The following is a 23,556-nucleotide window of genomic DNA, read 5'->3' as shown; positions in this document are numbered from 1 at the left end:
CGCGCCACTCAGCCGGCCCTAAAATATAGTTTTAAATAAAACTAATAACTCAGCAAGGTTGCAGAATATATTGTTGAAATATAAAAATCAATTGTATTTCTATATGCTCACAATGAACAATCCAAAAATTAAAAAAAAAAGAAGTTTGTTAACAATAACAGCAAAAAGAATAAAATACTTGGAAATAACTTTAACAAAAGAGCTATGAGACATGTATATTGAAAGCTATTAAATATTGTTGAAAGAAATTAAAGACAACTTAAGTAAATGGAAAGAATCTCATGTTCATGGATCAGAAGACTTACTGTTGTTAAGATGGTAATACCCCCAAGTTGATCTGCAGATTCAATGCAATCCCTATCAAAATTCCAACTGCCATTTTTGTAGAAATTGACAAGTGTATCCTAAAATTCATATGGAAATGTAAAGTATCCAGAATAGCCAAAACCATCTTGAAAAAGAACAAAGTTGGATGAACTATCTTGAAAGAGAACAAAGTTGGATGAATTAGTCTGTTAGGGCTTCCATAACAAAATACCACAGATTCAGTGGTTTAAAAAACAGAAATCAATTTTCTCACAGTTCTGGAGGCTAGAAGTTCAAGATTATGGTACTGGCAGGTTGAGTTTCTGGTGAGACCACTCTGATTGGCTTAAGGCCTTCTCACTGTATTTCCGCATGACTTTTCCTCTGCTCATGCACACTCCTGGTACGTCTTCCTCTTTTTATATGAATACCAGTCCTGTGGCATTAGGGCCTCACCCTCTCTCTGTCTTAGCTCAGGCTGCCATAACACATTGCCATAGACTGGGTGGCTTAAGCATCAGAAATTTATTTTCTCACAGTTCTGGAAGCCGGAAGTCTGAGATCAGGAAGCCAGCATGTTTCAGTCCTGGTGAAAACACTTCCTGATTTATCAGTTGGCCATGTTCTGTCTGTCAGCTGACGTGGGGAGAGAGAGAGCGAGAGAACAAACTCTGATATCTTTTATTAGGGGGAACTATAATCCTGTGAGAGCACCACCCTCATCACCTCATCTCAACCTAATTACCTCCCAAAGGCCTCATCTCCAAATACCATGACATTGGGAGTGAGGGCTTCAACATAAAAAAATTAGGGGGACACAGTTTAGTCCATTGTAACCTTATTTAACCTTAAATTCCTACTTAAAGTCCCTGTCTTCAAATATGGTCACATTGGGGGTTAGGGATTCAGTGTATGAATTTTTGGGGATACAATTCAGTCCATTACACTAGAGGACTTGCATTTCTTGATTTCATTGTTTACTACAAAGCTGCAGTAATCAAGACATAAACTTGTAAGTCTATGGAATAGAATTGAGAGTCCAGAAATAAAATCTTATCAACCATAAATTGATTTTTGACAAGGATGCCAAAGTAATTCAATGGGGAAAGAATTATCTTTGCACCAAATAGTGCTGGAGCAATTAGATATCCACTTTCAAAAGAATGAATTTTGACCCTTACTTTATACCATATACAAAGTATTACTCAAAATGGATCATAGACCTAAATGTAAGATCTTACATTTGAAACTCTCAGAAGAAACTGTGGGTATAAATCCTCAAAATGTTTGGATTAGACAGTGGTTTCTTGGATAAGACACCAAAAGCTTAATTGACAAAAGAAAAAAATACATAAATTGGACTTAATCAAAATTAAAAAAACTTTTGTGCTTGAAAGAGTCTATCAAGAAAATGAAAAAACAACTCATGGATTGAGAGAAAATATTTACAAGTTATATATGTTTTCAGAATATGTAAAGAACTCTTACAACTCAACAAGAATGAAACAAATAACCCATTAAAAAATAGGCAAAGGATTGTCCAAAGAAGAAATGGTCAGTAAGTTCAGGCAAAGATGCTCAATGTCATTAGCCATTAGGGAAACACAAATCAAAACCACAATGAAATACCACTTATCACCTACTGGGATGGCTCAAATAAAAAGCAAACATTAAGAAATGTTGAGGATGTGGAGAAACTGGAGCACTAGTACATTGCTCTGAAAACTATGAAAAACAGTTTGGCAGTTTCTTAAAATGTTAAGCATAGAGTTAATATATGACTCCACAATTCCACTTTTAGGTGTACAGAATTGAAAACATATGTTCACCAGAAACTTGTACTCGAATGTTCACAGCATTATTCATAATAGCCCCAAAGTGGAAACATCCCAAATGTCCATCAACTGATAAATGAACAAAATGTATATTAACACAATGAAATATTCAGCAATAGAAAGATGTGAAGTGCTAATACCTGTTACAACAGGGGTGAACCTTGAAACATTCTATGTGAGAAAAGCCAGCCCCAAAGAACACATTGTATGATTCTATTTTTATGAAATGTCCAGAATAGGTAAATTCATAGAAATACAAAGTAAATTTGTTGCCAGGGGGAGGGAGGAATGAAGAGTGACTGCTAGTGGATTTGAGGATTTGAGTATCTCTTGGGTTGATGAAAATGTTCTAAAATTAGTGGTGATAGCTGTTCAACTCTGGATATGCTAAAACCTTCTCAATTGTATACTTTTTTAAAAAGTAAAGTTTATGGTGTGTGAATTGTAGCTCAATAAAGTTGTTATTTAAAAAACTGGCTTGGGGGAGAGTAGAGATTTCCAGCTGTAAGAAAGGGTCCTTTGCAGCAGGAGCTTAAAACATGGCAGGCCTCCACCCCTCCCCCACTCCCCAGCCAAGCCGCCCGCTGGAATGACAGATTTTTGCCTCTGGGGTTCCTTGGGTGGACCGGCTTTCCAACTTCAGGGCAGCCATTGAGGGTAGGGGCTTCCCCTACTGGGATGCTTTTACTTTCTGGGTGTGCAGCGTATGTTGAGAAGTCGCCTGGACGTCCAGAGATGGACCAGACCGGGGAGAGAAGCCGGTGGAGATGGGGGGCTTGCAAAGCCCAGCCCCTCCTTCCTCGCTAAGGGAATAGACAATGCTGGCAGTGAAGCCCCAAGTCCAGGTTCTCCCAACCTCCCTGAGTCTTTCTTGGCGTTTGGGCACCCTGCCTCCCCAGAGCCCTGTGCGCATGCTCCTGGACTGGGCGCTACTCAGTGCAGGGTCCCACCGGATGCTGGGACCCTGTCTTGCAGCAGCCACCTGCGAGACTTGAGCCGCTGCACCAAGGCGTGCAGCCCCACAACTCTAGGCTACCATTCCAGGTCGTTCAACGGGAAGTTCCTTCCCCCACGACAGGCCTGCCACGTTCAGATGCATTGTCATAATCAGAGTGGGCTGCTCTTACTGGCACAGGCTGAAAACTCCAGTGTTGCCCTAGGGTGCTGGCTAACCCTACCCCTAAATGCCAAGTTTCTCGAGTGCTCTGGAAATCCCCCAGGTGCATGCCCTCATTTTAACAACGAACCAAAGACTGCTACTGCAACCTACATTGGGTTATGCACTGGTTCCGTGTTCTCCCCAAATCGGATTTATGTTTATCACACACTAGTAAGTGGGGGATACATCCTTATGAAAACAAATACCTCCAGGGAAGTCATAAACTTCAGGGTTACAGATGAGCCAAGGGAGAAACGGCTATCTGAACTTCAATGTGAAAAGAAAAAGCTCTTTGAACAATGAGAAATAAAGGGATTTCCAGGATACTTCTGAGGCCTCCATAGCTGAGAAACACTGCATCTACTCCTGGGAGTAAAATCTAACCCCCTTTCAAAAATTTCTGATGTCACCCGTGTTCTTGATGTGTACACCAAGAATATCACCATCTTTACTGTAGCTGTACATTTAAAATCTTTGGGTAATGTGGTTATCTTTAACACTGAATGTGTAACTATTTTAAGAGGACACTATGCTCTCATTTTAGTAAACAGAGTGGCGACCATTTCTACTCTGTACTAAGTCAAAAATCAATGTTTAAGTATATAGTATGTGTTAAGTACTCTAGAGAACTTAATGAAAGTTCAAGGTGAAATCTCAGTTTTAAACTGTTCTAACTGGAATTTAATTTTTATTTTTCAATTTTAGTTCACATATGGTATTATTTTATATTAGTTTCAGATGTACAGTGTAGTGATCGGACATTTATATAATGTGTGAAGTGATTCCCCCAATAAGTCTAGTATCCACCTGGCACTATAGTTATTACAAAATTATTGACTATGTTCATTATGCTTGTACTTTACACCCTATCACTATTTTGTAACTACCAATTTGTACTTCTTAATCCCTTTACCTTTTTCACCCAACTCCCTCAAAACCTCTCCCATCTCGTAACCATCAGTTTGTTCTCTGCATCTATGCGTCTGTTTCTGTGTGTGTGTGTGTGTGTGTGTGTGTGTGTGTGTGTGTTTGTGTTTGTTTTGTTCTTTAGATTCCACATGTAAATGAGATCATATGGCATTTGTCTCTCTCTGTTTGACTTATTTCACTTAGCATAATACCCTGTTAGGTCCATCCATGTTGTCTCAAATGGTAAGATTTCATTTTTTATGGCTGAGTGATATTCCATTATATATAACACATCTTCTTTCTCCAATCACCTATTGATGGGCACTTAGGTTCTTCCATGTCTTTGGTATTGTAAATAGCACTGCAGTGAACATAGGGGTGCGTATATCTTTTCTAATTCGTGTTTTGGATTTTCAGATAAATACTCAGAAGTGGAATTGCTGGGTCATAAGGTAGTTATATTTTTAATTTTTTGAGGAACCTCCAAACTATTTTCCATAGTGGCTTCACCAATTTGCAGCCCCAATAGCAGTGCATGAGGGTTCCCTTTTTTCCATATCCTGGCCAATACCTGTGTTTTGATTTATTGATGACGACCATTCTGACAGATGTGAAGTGATATCTCATTACAGTTTTAATTGGCATTTCTCTGATGATTAGTGATGTTGAGCATCTTTTCATATATCTATTGGACATCTGTATGTCCTTTTTGGAGAAATGTTTATTCAAGGCCTCTGCCCATTTCTAAATTTGATAGTTTTTTGGTATTGAGTTGTATGAGTTCTTTATAAATTTCGAGTATTACCCCTTATTAGATGTATCATTGGTGAATATCTTCTCCCATTCAGTGGGATGTCTTTTTGTTTTGTTGATGGTTTTCTTTACCATGCAAAAACTTTTTAGTTTGATGCAGTTCCAATGGTTTATTTTTTCTTTTGTGTCCCTTGCCCGAGGAGATATATCAGAAAAAATATTGCTGAGAACAATGTCAGAGAATTTTCTGCCTGTGTTTTCTTTTAGCAGTTTTATGGTTTGGGGTCTTATATTTAAGTCTTTAATCCATTTTGAGTTTTTCTTGTATATAGAATAAGAAGGCGGTCCAGTTTCATTTTTTGCATGTATCTGTCCAGTTTTCCCAGCACCATTTATTGAATAGACTGTCTTTACCCCAATGTAAATTCTTGCTTCCTTTGTCATAGATTAAATGACCATAAAGGCATGGGTTTGTTTCTGTGCTCTCTATTCTGTTCTATTGATCTGTGTGTCTGTTTTTATGCCAGTACCACACTGTTTTGATTACTGTGACCTTATAGTATAGTTTTTTGTTTGTTTGTTTTTTAAAGATTTTATTGGGGAATTGGGGGAGGGGAACAGTGCTGGGGAATTGGAGGAAAGGGAACAGACAAGTTGCTGTTGTTTTGTTCTTCACTCTAGTTGTGGAGGATGTTGCTTCACTGGCCCAAGCTGGTGCCATCATTGCGCTCTTCCCTGGACGAGGCAGATCAGTCACCGGCCTCTGAACGGCCGCTCACTGCGGCTGCTGGCTGCTCACGCTGGTTGCTAGCTACACATGGTAGCTTATGGCAGCCCACTGCAGCAGGGGACTGCAGCCTACGCCGTCGCCGGTGACCCACGGCAGCCCAGCTCCAGGTTGAGCTGTTGTTCAGCATCTTAGCTGTAGAGGACAGTGTCACTGACCCTTATATGTGGGATCCGAACCACGGCCCTCTGGCATCCCAAGTCAGTTCTTAACCAACACGCCACTCAGCTGGCCCATAGTATAGTTTAATATCAGGTAGTGTGATACCTCCAACTTTCTTCTTCTTTCTCATGATTGCCATGGCTATTCGGGATTTATTATGGTTCCATATATATTTTAGGATTATTTGTTGTAGTTCTGTGAAAAATGCTGTAAACATTTTGATAGGGATTGCATTGAATATATAGATTACTTTGGGTAGTATGAACATTTTAATGATGTTAATTCTTACTATTTATGAGCAAGGTATATACTTCCATTTATTTGTATCTTCTTCAATTTCTTTCTTCAATGTCTGATAACTTTCTGAGTACAGGTCTTTTACTTCCTTGGTTAAATTTATTCCTAGGTTTTTTTTTTATTTGACGCAATTGTAAATGGGATTATTTTCTTAATTTTTCTGATAGATTGCTATTAGTGTATAAAAATGTAACTGATTTCTAAATATTAATTTTGTGTTATGCTACTTTACTGAATTCATTTAGTTTAATAGTTTTTTAGTGGAATTTTGGGGTTCTCTCTATATAGTATTGTGTCATCAGCAAATAATGACAGTTTTACTCCTTCCTTTCCAATTTGAATGCCTTTTATTTTTTCTTTTCTGTTGCTGTGGCTATAACTTCCAGTACTGGGTTGAATAAAAATAGTGAAAGTGGGCATCCTTGTTTTGTTCCTCATCCTAAGGGGAATGCTTTTAGCTTTTCTCCATTGAGTATGATATATTTGTGAGTTTGTCATATATGGCCTTTATTATGTTGAGATATGTTCCCTCTATTTCCACTTTGCTGAGAGTTTTTATCATAAATGGATGCTGGGTTTTCTCAAATGCTTTTTTTGTATCTATTGATATGACCATATGATTTTAATTTTTAATTTTGTTGATGTGGTGTATCACGTTAATTGATTTGCAGATATCGAACCAACCTTGCATGCCAGGAATGAATCCTACTTGATTGTGGTGTATGATCTTTTTAACGAATTGCTGAATTTGGTTTGCTAATATTTTGTTGAGGATTTTTGCATCTATGTTAATTAGGTATATTAGCCTATAGGTTTTTGTTTTTTTTTTTTTTAAAATAATGTCTTTGTCTGGTTTTGGAATCAGGGTAATGGTGGCCTTGTAAAATGAGCTTGGGAGCGTTCCTTCCTCTTGAATTTTTGGAATAATTTGAGAAGGATAGGTGTAAATTCTTCTTTGAATGTTTGGTAAAATTCACCTGTGAAGCCATCTGGTCCAGGACTTTTATTTGTTGGGAGCTTGTTGATTACTGATTCAATTTTGTTGTAGTGATTGGTCTATTCAGATTTTCTGTTTCTCCTTGACTCAGCCTTGGAAGATTGTATGCTTCTAGGAACTTATCGATTTCTACCAGATTGTTCAATTTGTTGGCGTATAGCTGCTTGTAGTATTTTCTTAAATTTTTTGTATTTCTGTGGTGTCAGTTTTCATTTCTCCTCTTTCATTTCTGCTTTTATGTATTTGGGTCCTTCCTCTTTTTTTCTTGATGAGTCTGATTAAAGGTTTATAAATTTTGTTTATCTTTTCAAAAAACCTGCTCTTTGTTTCATTAATCTTTTCTATTGTTTTTTAGACTCTATTTCATTTATTTCCACTTTGATCTTTGTTATTACCTTTCTTCTAATCACTTTACTGTTCTTCTTCTAGTTTCTTTAAGAGTAAAGTTAGATTGTTTATTTGAGATTTTCCTTGTTTCTTGAGGTTGGCCTGTATTGCTATGAATTTCCCTCTTAGGATTGCTTTCTCTGTGTCCAACAGATTTTGAGTCATTGTGTTTTCATTTTTATTTGTTTCAAGTTATTTTTCTTGATTTCTGCTTTGATCTCATTGTTAATCTATCCATTGTTTAGTAGCTTCCATGTGTTTGTGTGTTTTTCAGTTTTGTTTTATTTTTTTGTTTTATTTTGTAATTGATTTCTTGTTTCATACCATTGTGGTCAAAGAAGATGCTTGATATAATTTCAATCTTCTTGAATTTATTGAGACTTGTTTTGTGGCCTAACATGTGGTCTATTTTGGAAAATGTTCCATGTGCACTTGAAAAGAATGTATATTCTGCTGCTTTGGGGTGGAATGCTCTAGAAATAATCAATTCATTCTGGTCTAGTGTGTCATTTAAGTCTGATGTTTCCTTGTTGATTTTCTGTCTGGAATATTTGTCTATTGGTGTCAATGGGGTGTTAAAATGCCCTGCTATTATTGTGTTACTGTCAATCTCTCCTTTGATGTTGGTCAATATTTGCTTTATATATTTAAGTACTCCTTTGTTGGGTGCATAGATGCTTACTAGGCTTATATTCTCTTGTTGGATTGATCCCTTTATCATTATGTAATGTCTTTCTTTGTCTTTTATTATAGTCTTTGTTTTAAGGTCTATTTTGTCTGGTATAAGTATTGCCACCTTAGGTTTTTTTTTTTCATTTCCATTTGCATGAAATATCTTTTTCCATCCCTTTACTTTCAGTCTATGTGTGTCTTTTGATCTGAAGTGGGTCTCTTATAGACAGCATATGTATGGTTCTTGTTTTCTTACCTGTTCAGCTACTCTATGTCTTTTGATTGGAGCATTTAATCCATTTATATTTAAAGTGATTATTGATAGGTACGTAGTTATTGCCATTTTATTATCCATATTTATGTTCTCCCTCCCTTTTTTCTTCTTAAAGAGGTTCCTTTAACATTTCTTGTAATGGTGGCTTGGCAGTAATTTTAAACATTGTAGAATTCATCTAAAAAGGAACTAGAAAGCAAAACAAAACAACCCTTCTTTTATGTTCCTAGTGATTCTTGAAGAACTTCATTTATTTATTTTTTTAACATAATACCTATAACAATAGCAACTCCCACTTATGAGGTATTAGGTGCCAGGCACAGTGCTAGGTGCTTGGTATAGTTTTATATTGTCTGTAATTTTACAAGCCTCAATTGCCTCTAGGTTTTAAAGTGATAAAGCCACATTGGTTAGTTTTCTTGATCTTTTGTAATACTATTTTAAAAAAAAATGAAAAAAGCAAAATCCATAAAATACACAGCATATCTACAAAATTCTGTAAAACAACAGAAGTCATTTGAATAACACATTTTATATATATTCAAAATATTTTTAGAGAATATAAGTTCAGAATATTATGTTTGTTTGCTTGTAATTAGGGAATCTGAGAGTAAAAGTAAATATGTCTTACTTTGCTTAATTCTTACATGAGATGGCCTTAACACAAATTAATCTAGAAAAAAAGATTCTATTAAAGCATATGCAACAAAATGATTTTAAAATTGTGTGTATGTGTGTGTGTGCATGTGTGTGTGTGTGTGTATGCTTTATTTCTTTAATAAAATAAATTCACAATAGGGGAAAAAAGCTGGAGGCAAATATGGTGCCTTTGAGAAAGAATGTTTTTTGTTTTTTGTGGTTTTTTTTTTAATTGGGGAATTGGGGAGGGGAACAGTGTTGGGGAATTGGGGAGGGGGACCAGCCAAGTTGTTGTTCCTCAATCCCAGTTGTGGAGGGCGCCAGTCGCCATATGGCTTCACGTTCGCAGCTCATGGCCTCTGAGCTCAAGGTGCTGTGTTACAATCTTAGCTGTGGGTGGACGTAGCCACCATCCCATGAATGAGTCGAACCAACAGCCTTGTTGTTAAGAGCGCATGCTCTATCCATTGAGCTATCTGGGTGGCAGCCCAGCTCAAGGTGCCAAGTCCAGTCCTAGTTGTGGGTGGGCATAGCCTACCATCACAGCTCAGCTTGGGTGTAGCGTCACTGGCCCATGTGGAAATTGAACCAGCAGCCCCATTGCTCAGAGCTTGCGCTCCCAAGCCAACTCTCAACCGACTGAGCCACTTGACCGGCCCAAAAGAATGTTTTCAAAAGTACATTTTTTTCATTCATAAGTTTTCGCTGTTGCGTTGCTTCAGAAAGGACAGTTTATTTCAGATAGTTGACTTAATGTAACATAAGTCCTCAATATTTAGACATGTGTTTAAACTGGCACTATGGTCATTTATGTAGTAATTTATAACACTTTAGTTCACAAATTTAGAGTTTAGCACCCTTTTTCTAGACATTGAGCACCTGGGATTTGTGAAGCCAGAGGACAGTGGCAGCTCCATTCTTTGATTTAAACCATTGATGTTTTCTGTTTTATGTAAAGAACTGTGCAGCCATGGTTTAAGAGAACTGTGCAGCCCTTCCCCACCACCCCCCTCAGGCTATTTTGTTTAAGCCCCACCCCCACATCCATGTTCTATACCAGAGCCAAACTGTCTTGCCACCTGTTTTTGTATAATTTGCAAAGTAGGAATGGTTGTATATTTTTAAATGTTTTTAAAAAAGAAGTAGGATAATATTTCATAACATAATTATATGAAATTAAAATATCAGTATCCATTAATAAGTTTTTAACACAGCCACTTGCATTCGTTTATGTATTGTCTATGCTGCTTTCACACTACAACAGTAGAGCTGAGTAATTCAACAAAGACTGAGTGGCCCACAAAGCCTAAAATATTTACTATACGGCCTTTTACAAAAATAGTTTTTTGATCTCTGAATGATACTACAGCCAAATTTATCACTTTTAAAAATGTATACCTGCTAATATTAGCTTCCTGCTTAGTACTATTTCCTTTGGAATTAAAATCTCAAATTTTGTATAGGTACCCAATGGTTTGGCCCCAGCCCACCACTCCAGCCTCTCGTCTCAGTACACCCTCCTTATTCTTTCTTAAATGTTCTGCTTTTTTTTTTTTTCCTGCACTAGGTCTTCAAACAGGGTCTTTTTTTTTTTTTTTTACCTCTAGTTCTAACAGAAACAAATTAATAAAACTGAAGTAAGGACAAATCTTTCACATTCCTGTAACATCTTTCACGTTTCCTTTATACCACTCATTACAAGTATAATCCTTTGTTCTGTTTCTTTCTCCTTGTTTGACTACAAACACCTTGAGGATCAGGACCATATCTGTCTTATTATTGTGATATGTCCAATGACAAGCTCAGTGTTCACTGTATAGCTGGTTTCGCATCCATCTTGGCACCCAGTACAGTTTGGGACTGTCTGGGTTTATACCTTTGTCAACGTAAATATTAACAGTGCTCCCTTTATTCTTAAAAATATGCCAGTTTTAACTTATTTGGACAATAAATTTTAGGGCTATATTATACACAGTCAACGCTCAATAAGTACTTTTTGAGTGACTCAGTTTGGTCGAATCTTAATGATTTAGACTCCAGATAATCATTACATTTAATTTACAAGACATTTTCAATTCTCTGCTCAAAGAGAAGGCATAGGATGGGGAGAAAACACAGACAGGAATTTAGTTGCAGAAGCAACATTCAAGATATGCCCTAAATTCAATGTTCATTTAACTAAATTTCTTTAACCTATCTATTTCATGAGAATAATGATCATCTTGAAACACTCAAGTACCCTCAATTGTCAAAGAAATCTTATTTTGTTTATACTTAAATTACTAATGATAGGATGTATATACAATATAAGGTTATTAGTTTTAACATGGCTTAAAACTAATGGCTTAAAAGGTTTTTTTTGTTTGGTTGGTTAAGCTCAGTCCTTAATATTACTCTTTTCATGGTCCTAGTGATATTATTGTTGTATTATTTGATTTAGGTTTACTGATACTAATAATATAGGCAGGCTATGTACAGAATCAAGATGTTCTTTTCTCATTATTTTTTTCTGAGATAATCATGGTCTCTCTTGTGGGACCAGTATACTGGTTCTAAAGCTAGCTATCCCTGGAAATTTAAGAGTACATTTTGAGAGTGAACATTTAAACCCAGGGCCTAATAGAGCAGAAATCTGCATTCATTTTGAAATATAAGGCTTAAAGAGGCAATAGCTGTCAGACTTATTCTCTAAGGGCAGAAGGAGGGGGTGTGGTCAGAATTGGAGATGAGGTGATGGAGGGGGGGCTTTTCAATGTATGCAGACACACCCTCTCCAAATTCTGATACGTGTCGCTCCAATTTCTATTTTGGGAATTGGTAATAGAAGGATGATAGAACACACCCATTCCTCAGGTGTGTTGGGGGAAAAGTATTTCAACAGTTGATTGATTGTATTAGTGTATATTAAGAAAGAAAATATCAGTCTGTGGTGGCTTGCCTAGACTTAGGTCAAGAATTTAGGATTTGGGACAGAAAAGGAGAGTCACAGAGGCAGACTTTGATCATTGGAGAAATGTACAGAGATGAATCATCCAGCCTCACCAATCTCACAGCAAGTTGTCCTTTAAAACTGTCTGCATTTGCTCTGATTCCATGATTATCATGCAAAGATCTGATTACTAATACCTGACTTCCAAGGTGTTCAGGCTCCCTGGATGAATGAAAGGACTGTGCCCCTACTGTGCACTAGTGTGTTTACCAGCGAGTGAGTGTCTGCAGTCTGTGAGTGAATGTTTAAGTCAGCCTCTCTCAGTGCATTTCTAGGACACTGACAATGCTGAGGCCATTCTCCAAATAGTGGTCAGTTTGTGAAGTAAATGTCACCTTCTGAGACCTTTTGGAAGAATGTCATCCAGCCTTTTCCTGCAAATGACTCAGCCTTTTCAAATCCCCTTATTATTCCTTATGTCCCTCTAAGGATCACTTCTTTTGGAGTCACTTGGAAATCTAGAAGTTTTCCAGTAGTGCTATAAATATAATAAGTGCAACATTCAAAGCTGCCTGGAAAAAAATGAATGTAACATTGTTATTTTAGTCACATTTTCTATATGATAGCCTGGCAATGTAGAAGTATTTGTATTCTTGTATTCTTCCCTCTGGCTGGCAGAACTCCTCCACCTAGTTTCCCGTGGTCAGTGAAGTATACTTCCTACCTAGTCACCCAAGCCCGAAACCTGGATGTATCCTTGATTCTTACCTCTTCATGTCATATTGGTCACCAAAACCCTCATCATTTCTAGCTTGAACCATTGCAATAGCCTCTTAACTATTTTAAACACTAATCTGTCCTTTAAGTTGTTACCAAAGTAGTAATCGTTTTAAAATGTGTATATATTTTTAAACTAATTATTAATTAATTAATTACATTGAAGTAACATTGCTTAGTAACATTATATAAATTTCAGGTATACAACATTATATTTTGATCCTGTATGCTCTATTGTGTGCTCACCACCAAAAGTCTAGTTTCCTTCTGTTACCATATATGAGTATTTGACCCCCTTTCACCATTTTGCCCTCTCTTCTCTTCTCTGTCCCTCTGGTAACCACCATTCTGTTGTTTGTACCTGTGAGTTTGTTTTGTTTTGTTAATTTGTTTGTTACTTTTAAATATTTGTTTTATATTTCAGAAATGAGTGAAATCATGCAATTTCTGTTCTTTTCTGTCTGACTTATTTGTTTTTTTGTTTGTTTGTTTTGTTTTTAGCTGAGCCATCCTGCCATCTGTTGGCAGCTCAGCGGCAGCTCAGCTCAGGCCGGGAATCAAACTGCTGTTGCTCAGAGCTCACACTCTTGAGCGAGCTCTTGATCAACTGAGCCACTTGGCCGGCTCCTGTCTGACTTATTTGACTTAGCATAATGCCCTCAAGATCCATCCATGTTGTTGCAATTGGCAAGATTTCATCATTTTTATGGCTGAATAGTATTCCGTTGCCTATATATATATATATATATATATATATATATATATATATATATATATATATACACACACAACTCATCTTTTTTATCCATTCACCTGTCAGTGGACACTTAGATAGTTTCCATATCTTGACTATTGTAAATAATGCTGCAGTGAATATAACGATACGTATATCTTTTTGAATTAGTGTTTTCATATTCTTTGGATAACTACCCATAAAAAGTGTATCTTTTAAGAACACAGTTCTGAACTTGGTACTTTTCTATGTGAAACTAGTAGGTGGCTTTTTATATTTTGACAATGTAAACCCCATATTCTTTAGCATGGCATACGATGCTTTTCGTGATCTGGCTGCTTACCACTTTCCCACTGTTTTCTTCTCTTTTCTCTGTTTTCCCCCACTATCAGTGTTAGTCAGGTGAACTGGCTTGCCAGGCTGCTTCACTCCTCTGCACGCTTGCATGCTCCCTACATATGTTTATCTTACTTGATCTTGCAGCAGCATTTCACACGATTGCACATTCATCTATTTTTGCAACAGCTTCTTCCCTTTATTTCCATGACATTTTTTCTGGAATTTCTTTTTACCTTTCTGGTATTTCCTTCTTTCTTTTTTGCTGGCCACTCCTCTTCTGCTCAGATGATCCTTTCAGTTCATCAAGTAGCATTTGCCATGTCTGCATATCTTACTAAATTAAATGGAATGACTAGGTAGAAATTAGAGCAAGCTTTGATTTTTCATTTAGAGGAACACTTTTCTTCTGGAAAATAAATTGGAACTGGTAGATGAGACTCTCTATAGTGTTTATTGTAGTCCAGGTCTCTGATAGGAAATTATTCTGAATAAAGTCAAATATATATATTTAATTTTATTGGGGAACAGCCATGGTCATTGGTTACATATCGCTTTCATGCCACAATGGCATAGCTGACTCTTTTAGGGAGGGCACAGCTCACAGTGGCCCATGCGGGGATCGAACCAGCAACCTTGGTGTTATCAGCACCACGCTGTAACCAGCTGAGCTAACCGGTCACCCCAAAAATATTTTTAAAGGAAAGAATTATTGAGTAATCAAGATGTAAACTTTTCAGTGATGAAAGATGCGCTGAGTACTTACTAGAATTGCTCTATTTGATTAGCTCACTCTTCCTGCTACTTCCTGACATTCCATTTATGATCCTCGAGATTGAATCTTTGATAGTTGTAAAGGGTTAATGCAGGAGTCTGATGGGACTGCTACATCAGTACTGAAGAAGTGGTACATGAAGAAGTAATAATGCCATTGCTAGAATTGAATGAAAAGTATTAGCATGGAGAAGAAAAATTAACCCTTAATATATTTAATTTTTAAAATGAGATTAAAATAATATTACAACAGGCATTTTACATAATTAAGCATAAGGAAGATATTTTCATTTGAATTTTGTTTCTAATCTGTGTGTAGCACTGAAGAAATTGGGACCTGTCCCTTTAATAAAACCCTGTTTACCTATCTCTTCTAGTAGGCGTGGCTTAGGAACCTGTAGAGTGAGGTATTACTTCTAATTATGCATTCTGACCTGCCACCTTGGAAAGAATGTTGATACCATAAACCAGGAAGTGGCAAATAATGTGCTTTAAACTACAATAGAACTTGTCTTTCATAAGGGAAACTTCTCATAACAAAACTAGAAGATTGAAGCAGTGATTTTACATAGTTGTCATTAAATATTTGGAACTCAGCTTCTGCTTCGGGATAAACACTTTGCAGCATACTGAGAATACAAAGCTTTCTGGGCCAGAAATTGATCTTCAGACTTTTGAGCCTTATCTGATTACTGCTTGGTTCATCTTTATTTTGTTAAAGTACTCTGCAGGCCGAAACTGGGCGACTCTCCATTGTTGGCAGGTAGGTGGTCAGCCTTTGTTTAAAATTGAGGTTGTTTTTTTTTAAGGTTATTTAATCCTGATTCTGCGGCTTATTTTTAAGAGAGCAATAAATAACAATCTGGATGTATGTTTGAATGTTTGAATCTTCACTGTGGCTGTAAATAACCACATTTTTATGACTTCTGGTCAACTTTGAAGAAAATGTCATTTTTAACAAATTAGCTGGTGAGTTAAATGAGTTCTGTTTTGTTTTTCATTAACCTTTTATATATACATATTTTTTAATTAATAGATTAAAGTATATTAAAATTACCCTTCTGTTAACTTCTGATCACATCTGGTAATATATTTAAAACATTTATTTATATAGTCAAGTAAAATTGTATTTTTGTTGGTAATATTTTACTTATAAGTTTTTTTTCTTTCTCACTTAGGAAGGTGTCTGAATATTTATTATTGGTTTCTCCACTTGCCTTAGTTAGTTTTTGGTATAGTGTAATATCTATTATTTCAGCAGAGTTTTTATAAAAAGTTAATCTTCCACAAGAATTATATTGAAACGTATTGCTGTTTTTTTTTATGATGTTAACCATCCATTTATGACACTAAAAGTATTTCAAAGATAATCTCTTTGGAAGATTGAGTTAATTATTAGTGTAAGCTATCTGCTATTATGACAAAAAGTTCACAAATGGCTCTTCCAGAGTGAAAATCAAAAAAGAAATGTGTAGGCTACCTTTAGGGTCAAGGACAGTGGTTCCTTAACTTTCTCTACCACTAGTGATCTTATTTTATTTTTCTTCTTGTTGACACTGTGCTTCAAAAGACTTTTTGTCCACCAAATAAGTGGTGTATATTAAGTAATAAAATGTTAGAACATTGTTGTTTATTAGTTATACATTATTTCCATTGAAAATTTCTTAAAAGCATAACATAACCACTCTGGATTAATATAATTCAACCCCTAACAAAGAGGCCTGACATTTTACTTAGCTTGAATAACTTTATTGTAAGTAACTATTTGGATATTTGACTTTTTGAAATACTGATAATAATATCTGAATTTTCATCAACTACTTTTGTAGAATCCTAGTAGTCTGGGCATGGCAAATTGGGAACCGGTGATCTAAAGTGTTGGGAACCAGTGATCTAAAGTGCAGAAATTTTGTTCTTAATCTCTTTGAAGTTTCATGAAGTACAATAAAGGTCATCGAGTGTAGTGTAACAATCAAAGATACCATAGCTACTAGACAGAGAAAAGAAATAAGGAGAAAGTAAAAAGGAAGTGGTATTTGTCATAGGGAGTAATATCAGGGAGGAATTCAAGGCATGTGTATGTGTGGCCCCATTAAATCTTTATATATATATTTATTCCTACTATTTCCCAACTTAAAATTTTACTCTAAAATTTTGCTGATAAACTATTAAAACAAATATCGCTTATTATTACTGACTTTAAAACAAATATTGCTTATGTTCTTCATGTATTTATTCTATATTTGTATGTTGGTTGTCCTTTCCCCAAATTTTCTCATTTCTCCATTTCCCCCATTCATGTCCTTTCAGCGCAGCTGAAGACCCTTCTCCAATGTGACGCCTTATCTGATCACCCTAATCCACAGTAATATTGCTTATTACTGTGTTGATTCCACCATTACTTAAGTACATAATAATATTATAGCTTGTCATCTTTAATTTTACTTAAGAGTCTCCTGTGTTTCTTTAAGTATATTGTAAGTGGTTTGAGAGCATTTTATTCTCCTTAGCATGTGGTGCAGTGATACACATTTGCTAGTTCTGAATAAACCTCTGTTGAATGAATGAGAGATAAAGAAGCTTGCCAGTAGTTGCTTCAAGTATTAATGCTGCTTTCCTCTACTTTGCTTAATCATGTGATTAACCATCTATAATGTTTTTAGAAATCAGACCATCAGTTATCATACTATTATTGTTTTTGTGTTGCGATGTGATGTATGAGTTTTTTGTATTGAATGATTTTAACACTGATATGATACCTACCAAGAAAGAACAAGCTGGGCTTATTAAAAATAAATCAAAAGAAATATTCTGAATTCCAGCGTCTTGCATTTTATGTTTTAGGAAAATATAATTTAAAGTTTACTGATATATAAGTTTTTTAAAATGGTTAAAATATTCAGCTATATTGTAGGTTAAAGAGAATGGGTTCTGAATTGAGGGTGAAAACTCTGAGTGGGGACCCGGTGGTGACGGCAGGCTGGTTGGATTGCAGAATTTAAATTGCACATTAGTAATTGCCAGAAACTATGGACAAACTATTTTATAAAAAGAAAATTTTAAACATCTTTCCTCCCATTTACAGTAGTAATTATATTAGGCACTTTAAAATCATCATTTCATCTAATTCCAGTATCAACTGTGTCAGGTAAGTTTTGTTAACCCATTTTTTTTATAGTTACAGAAAACACGTCTAGAAAGGTCAAATGACTACCAAAATCACACATCTAGAAGTTGTACAGCACATCATTTTTACTTCAGAATTCACGTTTGAATCACTATGTTATGCTCTTACATTTTCCAATACTCAGCATAAGTTTGCTGTCATTGTAGAGCTTGACCAGACCGGAATTCTGGCAGCTGCTCCAGCAGAACTATGGCACTGAGCTGGGCTTAAATGCTGAAGAGATGGAAAACTTGTCCCTTTCGATTGAAGATAATATACAGGCAAGGTACAGCAAACTGTTTTGGAATGTCAAGATTTATTAATCATTGGTCAAAGAATTATTTTAAACTTGACTAATTTCAGAATTTCTATTATTTCACCCTTGGTTGAATTGACCTCTACTGTTCTCTGTAGTGGAATGGAGTGAAAGGTGAGGTCAGTGAATAGTTTGCTAAATTGGTAAGCAAATACAGGACATACAAGGAAATATATCTTTGTAACTGTGTCACCTGGGATTTGCTTAAAGCGTGGCTTTCATAAACCTTTTTATTAAGGGCCTGGAGAAGTACCTGGTGAAATCTCTCTGCATGTAGATAACCATAAAGTAAATTGGCTGGTAGGTATTTTGAGGGATACAACGATAATGTGACTTTTCCTCAAGGATACCCTATCATAGTGCTTGACATGTAGTTGGCACTTAATAAATCCTGAATGCATTAATGAAAAGAGCTTATAGTACTGTGGGGAATGCAAATAATTATATCAATAATACAAGGTTGAAAATGAGAAGGGCCAAAAAGAACAATGTTAATGTGATAAATTCAGAGTAGAGAGAGATTAATTTTGACTGATGGGAATTCATTTGGAAGAGTGGACATTTTTATTAACCTTTATGAGCAAAAGTGCATTTTGTCCAATAGTAATTGAGTTCATAGCAATAAAAACAACTGAGGCTAATACACTAAAATTCTATAACAAACATGCTAAGTGAAAGAATCCAGGCACAAAAGGCCACATATTGTATGAGTCCATTTATAGGAAATGGAGCTCAGAATGAGTAAATCCGTAGACACAGAAAGTAGATTAGTAGTTGCTAGGGACAGGGAGTAAGGGAGAATGGGGAGTGACTGCTAATGGGTACAGGGTTTCTTTTTGGGGTAATGAAAATGTTCTAAAATTAGATAGTGGTGATAGCTGCACAACACTGTAAACTGCTGTATTATACACTCTAAATGGGGTACATTTTATGGTATGTGAATTATACCTTACTAAAACTTATTAAAAAATTATATGGCAAGTAAATCTTAATACGGAAATCTTTTGAAAGTCTTGACGTATGTACACTTTTACTCTCTAGTTATGCTGATCCTATTTATAGTGTTTCAGTTAAGCATCAATATTTTAGTCTTTTTTACATCGTTACACATGCATATTTTATTAGTTTTCTATAAAGTTAAAATTTTCCATTGTATTGCTCTCTCTATAAAGCTTACTAGCTTCTCTCAGGTACTGGAGTTGGGTCAAAAAGCAATGATTCAATGCAGAGAGCCTTGGATTGTGGTAAAGAAGATCTAGATTCTAGTCTGGATTTTGCCACCAAGTAGCTGAGCAACCTCAAGCAAATCCCGTAGCCTTTCTGATCCTCAGTTTACTGATCTGTGCAATGAGGCAGTTAAATTAGATGACCTTCTGCCAACTCAAACAGTTTCTAGTCTTTGAAAAAGGAAAGAGGGAATGTTTTTGACCAGCTGCTTTATATACTCTAAAGTCCAGCTTCTTGAGGTCACCAGAAAAGCTGCTGTTTTCTTCTGGTGATTGAGTGCTTTGTAAGTAAAGATGTGGCGGGATCCTTATTCCCTCGTCTCCTTATTCCCTCTTCTCCTTTTCCGTTCTTCCAGTCTCTGGAAGAAGCCTGTCTCTCTCAAACCCTTATTTCCCCAGCTCTTCCATCTTTTTTTCTCTTCATTTTTAATCTCTCCTTCACTCTCCCTCCTCCTTTTTTTCTTTCTTTATTTCTCCACAACTCTACTCCATCCTTAACATCGTTAAGTTCGGACACTCGGGTGGTGGGTAGTCTCAAGGAGCCATTTTCTTGTTTGGTCCCTTCGGAGCCCTGCCATTCCGCCTGGCCAGGGTGACTTCGTTGCAGATTTAAGCATTATTTGGGTGGAGTAGAATCGAGTTGAAAGGTCCTTTAGTATTTCTATTCCTTCCTCAGGGTAGTATGGCTTAAGATGTCAGGCTGCTACTTTATTTTAGAAAAGCTTTAAGTCTATACGTTGCAATGATCACATGAGAAATAACAATTTCTCACTGAGGTTGAGCACTGGAAATTAGATCAATTGTGCTCCTTTTATAGACTTTTAATAGACTTTCCTTTTTCTTTGCTCCCTGAGAGAGGACAAGCGGGTCCCAGGATAATTGTTGTAATCTTGTCCCTGTGACCATTTGAAAGCTGTTCCTTAAACCTTGTTCTTAGCAATGAGAAAAGCAGTAAGGGGGGCATGGACTAATTTGTGGGCTCTCCGCTCAGATATCAGGCGCTTCCGCTTCTGGGGAGAATTTGCCATCTCAGCTGGGACTGAATCAGAAGCAAGGAGATTAAAAGAAAACTGCCTTCTGATGTTGACTGGCACCCAACTCATACACCCACCCTGCACCATTTGCAGCTTTGTGCTTGTCCACAACTGACATTTAAACCAGCAGTATTCACTTTATTAGCTGCTGTTGCACCCACTTGTACTGGGTTAAGTTTTTAATGGTTTCTGAAATTTATAAAATCTCATATGAGAATATCTTATTTTCAGAAATAAAGTCAACTTTATTTAAGAAGACAGCATGTGATTTAAGCATGTTATAAGTAGAGGCTTATTTGTTACATTACAAAAAAACCATTTGTTGTCAAAATGCTTTATAATAGAAAAAGACCTCTGAGGAGACTGAATTACTTATTTGTGTGAAAGTGACCTTGTTTATGTTTCTGTAATGATGTGCTTCTTACAGAAGTACGGAAAGAAGCAGCTTGGATGACTGTGGGGAGAGAGAGGAAAAATTGTCCAAGTCAACGAGTTTTATCTGTGAATCAATAAATGGGGTTTCAGAAACAGAGTCAAATGATGGAAATCTACCAAAAAAGGTCAGTGTATGATTCCTCCATTTAAAGATACGTGATGTTGCCATGTGTTCATCATAATGTAAGATCCAATAAGAATACAATATACCAAATGTTTAAACTTAGGATATCAGGTTGCTCCTTTATTTTAGGAGTAGTTTCAAGCCTGTACGTAGCAGATGTTATATACACATGTGGTTCTGTTCAGAGCTGGATATGGTACAGAGCTACCAGACAGCATCAGTCTGTAAGGGGATAGAGATCATTAAAAATATAAGATGGAGAAATTCATAGTTAGCAGAATTATTCCCAGTGTAGGTAGTGGGTCTGCTATGGTAGAAAGAATCTGTTTTGAAGGGGGAAATGAGAACCCTGAGCAGCGCGCTGGAGTAACAAGAGATGCTTCTTAAGCTGACTGCTAAAGCAGGCATATCCAGTTAATTACCAGGTTTCACAGTTAAATTAGTTAGTTTCTTCCTTTATTTTTTCAAGTGTCATTATAAGCCCATCTATTTTTAAAAAAATTTCCATGAGTTTCTATCACTTGGAGTCATTATTTATTTTTTATACTCAGTTTGTCCCTTCTGCCATTTCCCTTTCAGATTGGCTCCTTTGTCCTTTTGAAGTGATCAGTAATTTTTGATGGCTTCCTTTCTTTCTGATACAAGAACCTGTCCCAGACACACCTTGTACATTTTTTGTCCCAGACTTGGTATCCGCCGTTTTTCTAATGAGCCATAGTTCTCAGTGCAGAATGGTATTTAGAGACCATGTTCTGAATGCTAAGAGAGCGCTTATTCTAGAGCTTTTGTTCTGATTGGGGGTACAAGGTTGGGACTACAGCTGGATTTCTTAGCTGAGAGAACACCAGCTTTGCATCCTACCTCTGCCACTTGCTAACTGTATGACCTTAAGTAAGTTAACTTAATTATTTAATTTTTCTATGCCTTTGTTTTCTCAACTAGAAGATGAGGACAGTGATACCCCATGGGGTTTTTAAAATAAGGATTGAATGAATTAATATATGTGAATGTGCTTTGAACTGTTCCTGGTACACATTAAGTATTCAGTAACCATAAGCTATTATAATTGAAGGTGAATCTGTATGTGGCCAGCAATGGACCTTTTCTACCTTCTTTCATGGAGCTCCAGGCATCTCCTGTGAATAAATGCTGGGAAAGCACTGAAACAGATTGTATTTGTGTGAAAGGTCACCAACTTATCAGTTGTTTCAGGCATCTATCATATATCTTTCCCAATCTGATTTTGTGTTGTGTAAAGGAAAGGGAATGGAATGCAGAGGAATAATTTAATGTTTTAAGATTGATTATACATTCATTGGTGTTTAGTATAGCTGTTGTCAGGCTGTGGAATATAAGCAATAGAGAAGCTTGGTCCTTTTTTATTTGTATATTAGAGCAGTATGGTGAGATTCTCAGATGTCAACAACTATCATATGTCACTTACTTTGTTTCACTGTTACTTCCAACAAAAAGTCAGAAGTAACATTTTTCCAAGATGAAAATAGGTTTCTCTCTTTTTTTTTATGTTTAAAATTTTTCTTTTTTTTTCTTTTAAATTAAAGTTTATTGGTTAGTAAAGTTACATAGGTTTCAGGTGTACAATTCTGTAATACATCATCTACATATCACATTGTGTGTTCACCACCCAGAGTCAGTTCTCCTTCCATCCATATATTTGACCCCTTTACTCTCTTCTACCACCCCCTCCCCACTTCCCTCTGGTAACCACTAAACTGTTGTCTGTGTCTATAAGTTTTTGTTTATTTGTTTGTGTTGAGGTTTCTCTTAAGTTATAAAATTGATACTTTTTGTAAAAATTCAGGAAATACAGAAAAGTGTACAAAGAGATAAAAATTGTCCAGGTGGCAATCACTCAAAGATAGTGACTGTTACTTTTCCTATAAGTATCTATCTATATTCTTTATAATAGGAACTATATTTTAACTAGAAACAAAAGGAGAAATCTGTGGAAACTTACTCTACTTAGCACCTGTTAAAGACCCCTGGGTCAGCTAAATAAGCATGTTGCTTTGCAGTGTGAAACTTTCAAATAAATCAAGTCTTGATTTTAGCAATAATCTCTGCTTGAAGAGTCAGTCCTCTGACTAGGATAGTATAATGCTTTAATAAATTGTGTACTGGATCCCAGTTGTTATTCTGCTTTCTGAGTGGCTGATGGAAGCACATGTCCTCCCTGGTGCTTCTGTTCAGAGCTGCTGAAAGATCTCTTGGGACTGGAAGTGTAAGGAGTGTATCTGTGCTTTTGGCTCTCTTTTAACTGCTTACACACAAACAATGCAAGAAAGTCCTTTGCTGTATCATTTATGATTTTACACTGTTCTATTAACCCTAATTATAACACTGTTCTTCCTGAATACTAATATATCAATAGCATTCATTCATTCATTTTTTGATTTTTTTTAAAGGTTTTATTGGGGAATTGGGGAAGGGGAACAGTGTTGGGGAATTGGGAGAAGGGAACAGCCACGTTGTTGTCCTTCAGTCTTAGTTGTGGAAGGCGCAGCAAGC

The 23,556-nt window shown here is 36.2% G+C and overlaps 1 protein-coding gene across 6 annotated transcripts in view; it reads left to right on the top strand.

Moving 5' to 3' along the window:
- The window catches only part of GRAMD1C (GRAM domain containing 1C), a 101,949-nt gene that overhangs the window by 49,760 nt on the left and 28,633 nt on the right, over positions 1-23,556 (top strand). For 4 of the 6 annotated variants that reach the window (XM_019652207.1, XM_019652206.1, XM_019652211.1 and 1 more), the window contains 2 exons: positions 18,060-18,178; positions 20,896-21,028. In XM_019652207.1, the coding sequence (XP_019507752.1) occupies positions 18,060-18,178; positions 20,896-21,028 (252 nt within the window). Of the gene's footprint in view, positions 1-15,137; positions 15,490-17,036; positions 17,133-18,059; positions 18,179-20,895; positions 21,029-23,556 lie in introns of those variants that run through there. The other 2 variants (XM_019652210.1, XM_019652209.1) reach the window with 2 other exon arrangements.

Source organism: Hipposideros armiger, unplaced genomic scaffold, assembly GCF_001890085.2.
Source record: "Hipposideros armiger isolate ML-2016 unplaced genomic scaffold, ASM189008v1 scaffold_176, whole genome shotgun sequence".
Classification (NCBI taxonomy): domain Eukaryota; kingdom Metazoa; phylum Chordata; class Mammalia; order Chiroptera; family Hipposideridae; genus Hipposideros; species Hipposideros armiger.
This window is presented reverse-complemented; position numbering and strand designations above follow the sequence as displayed.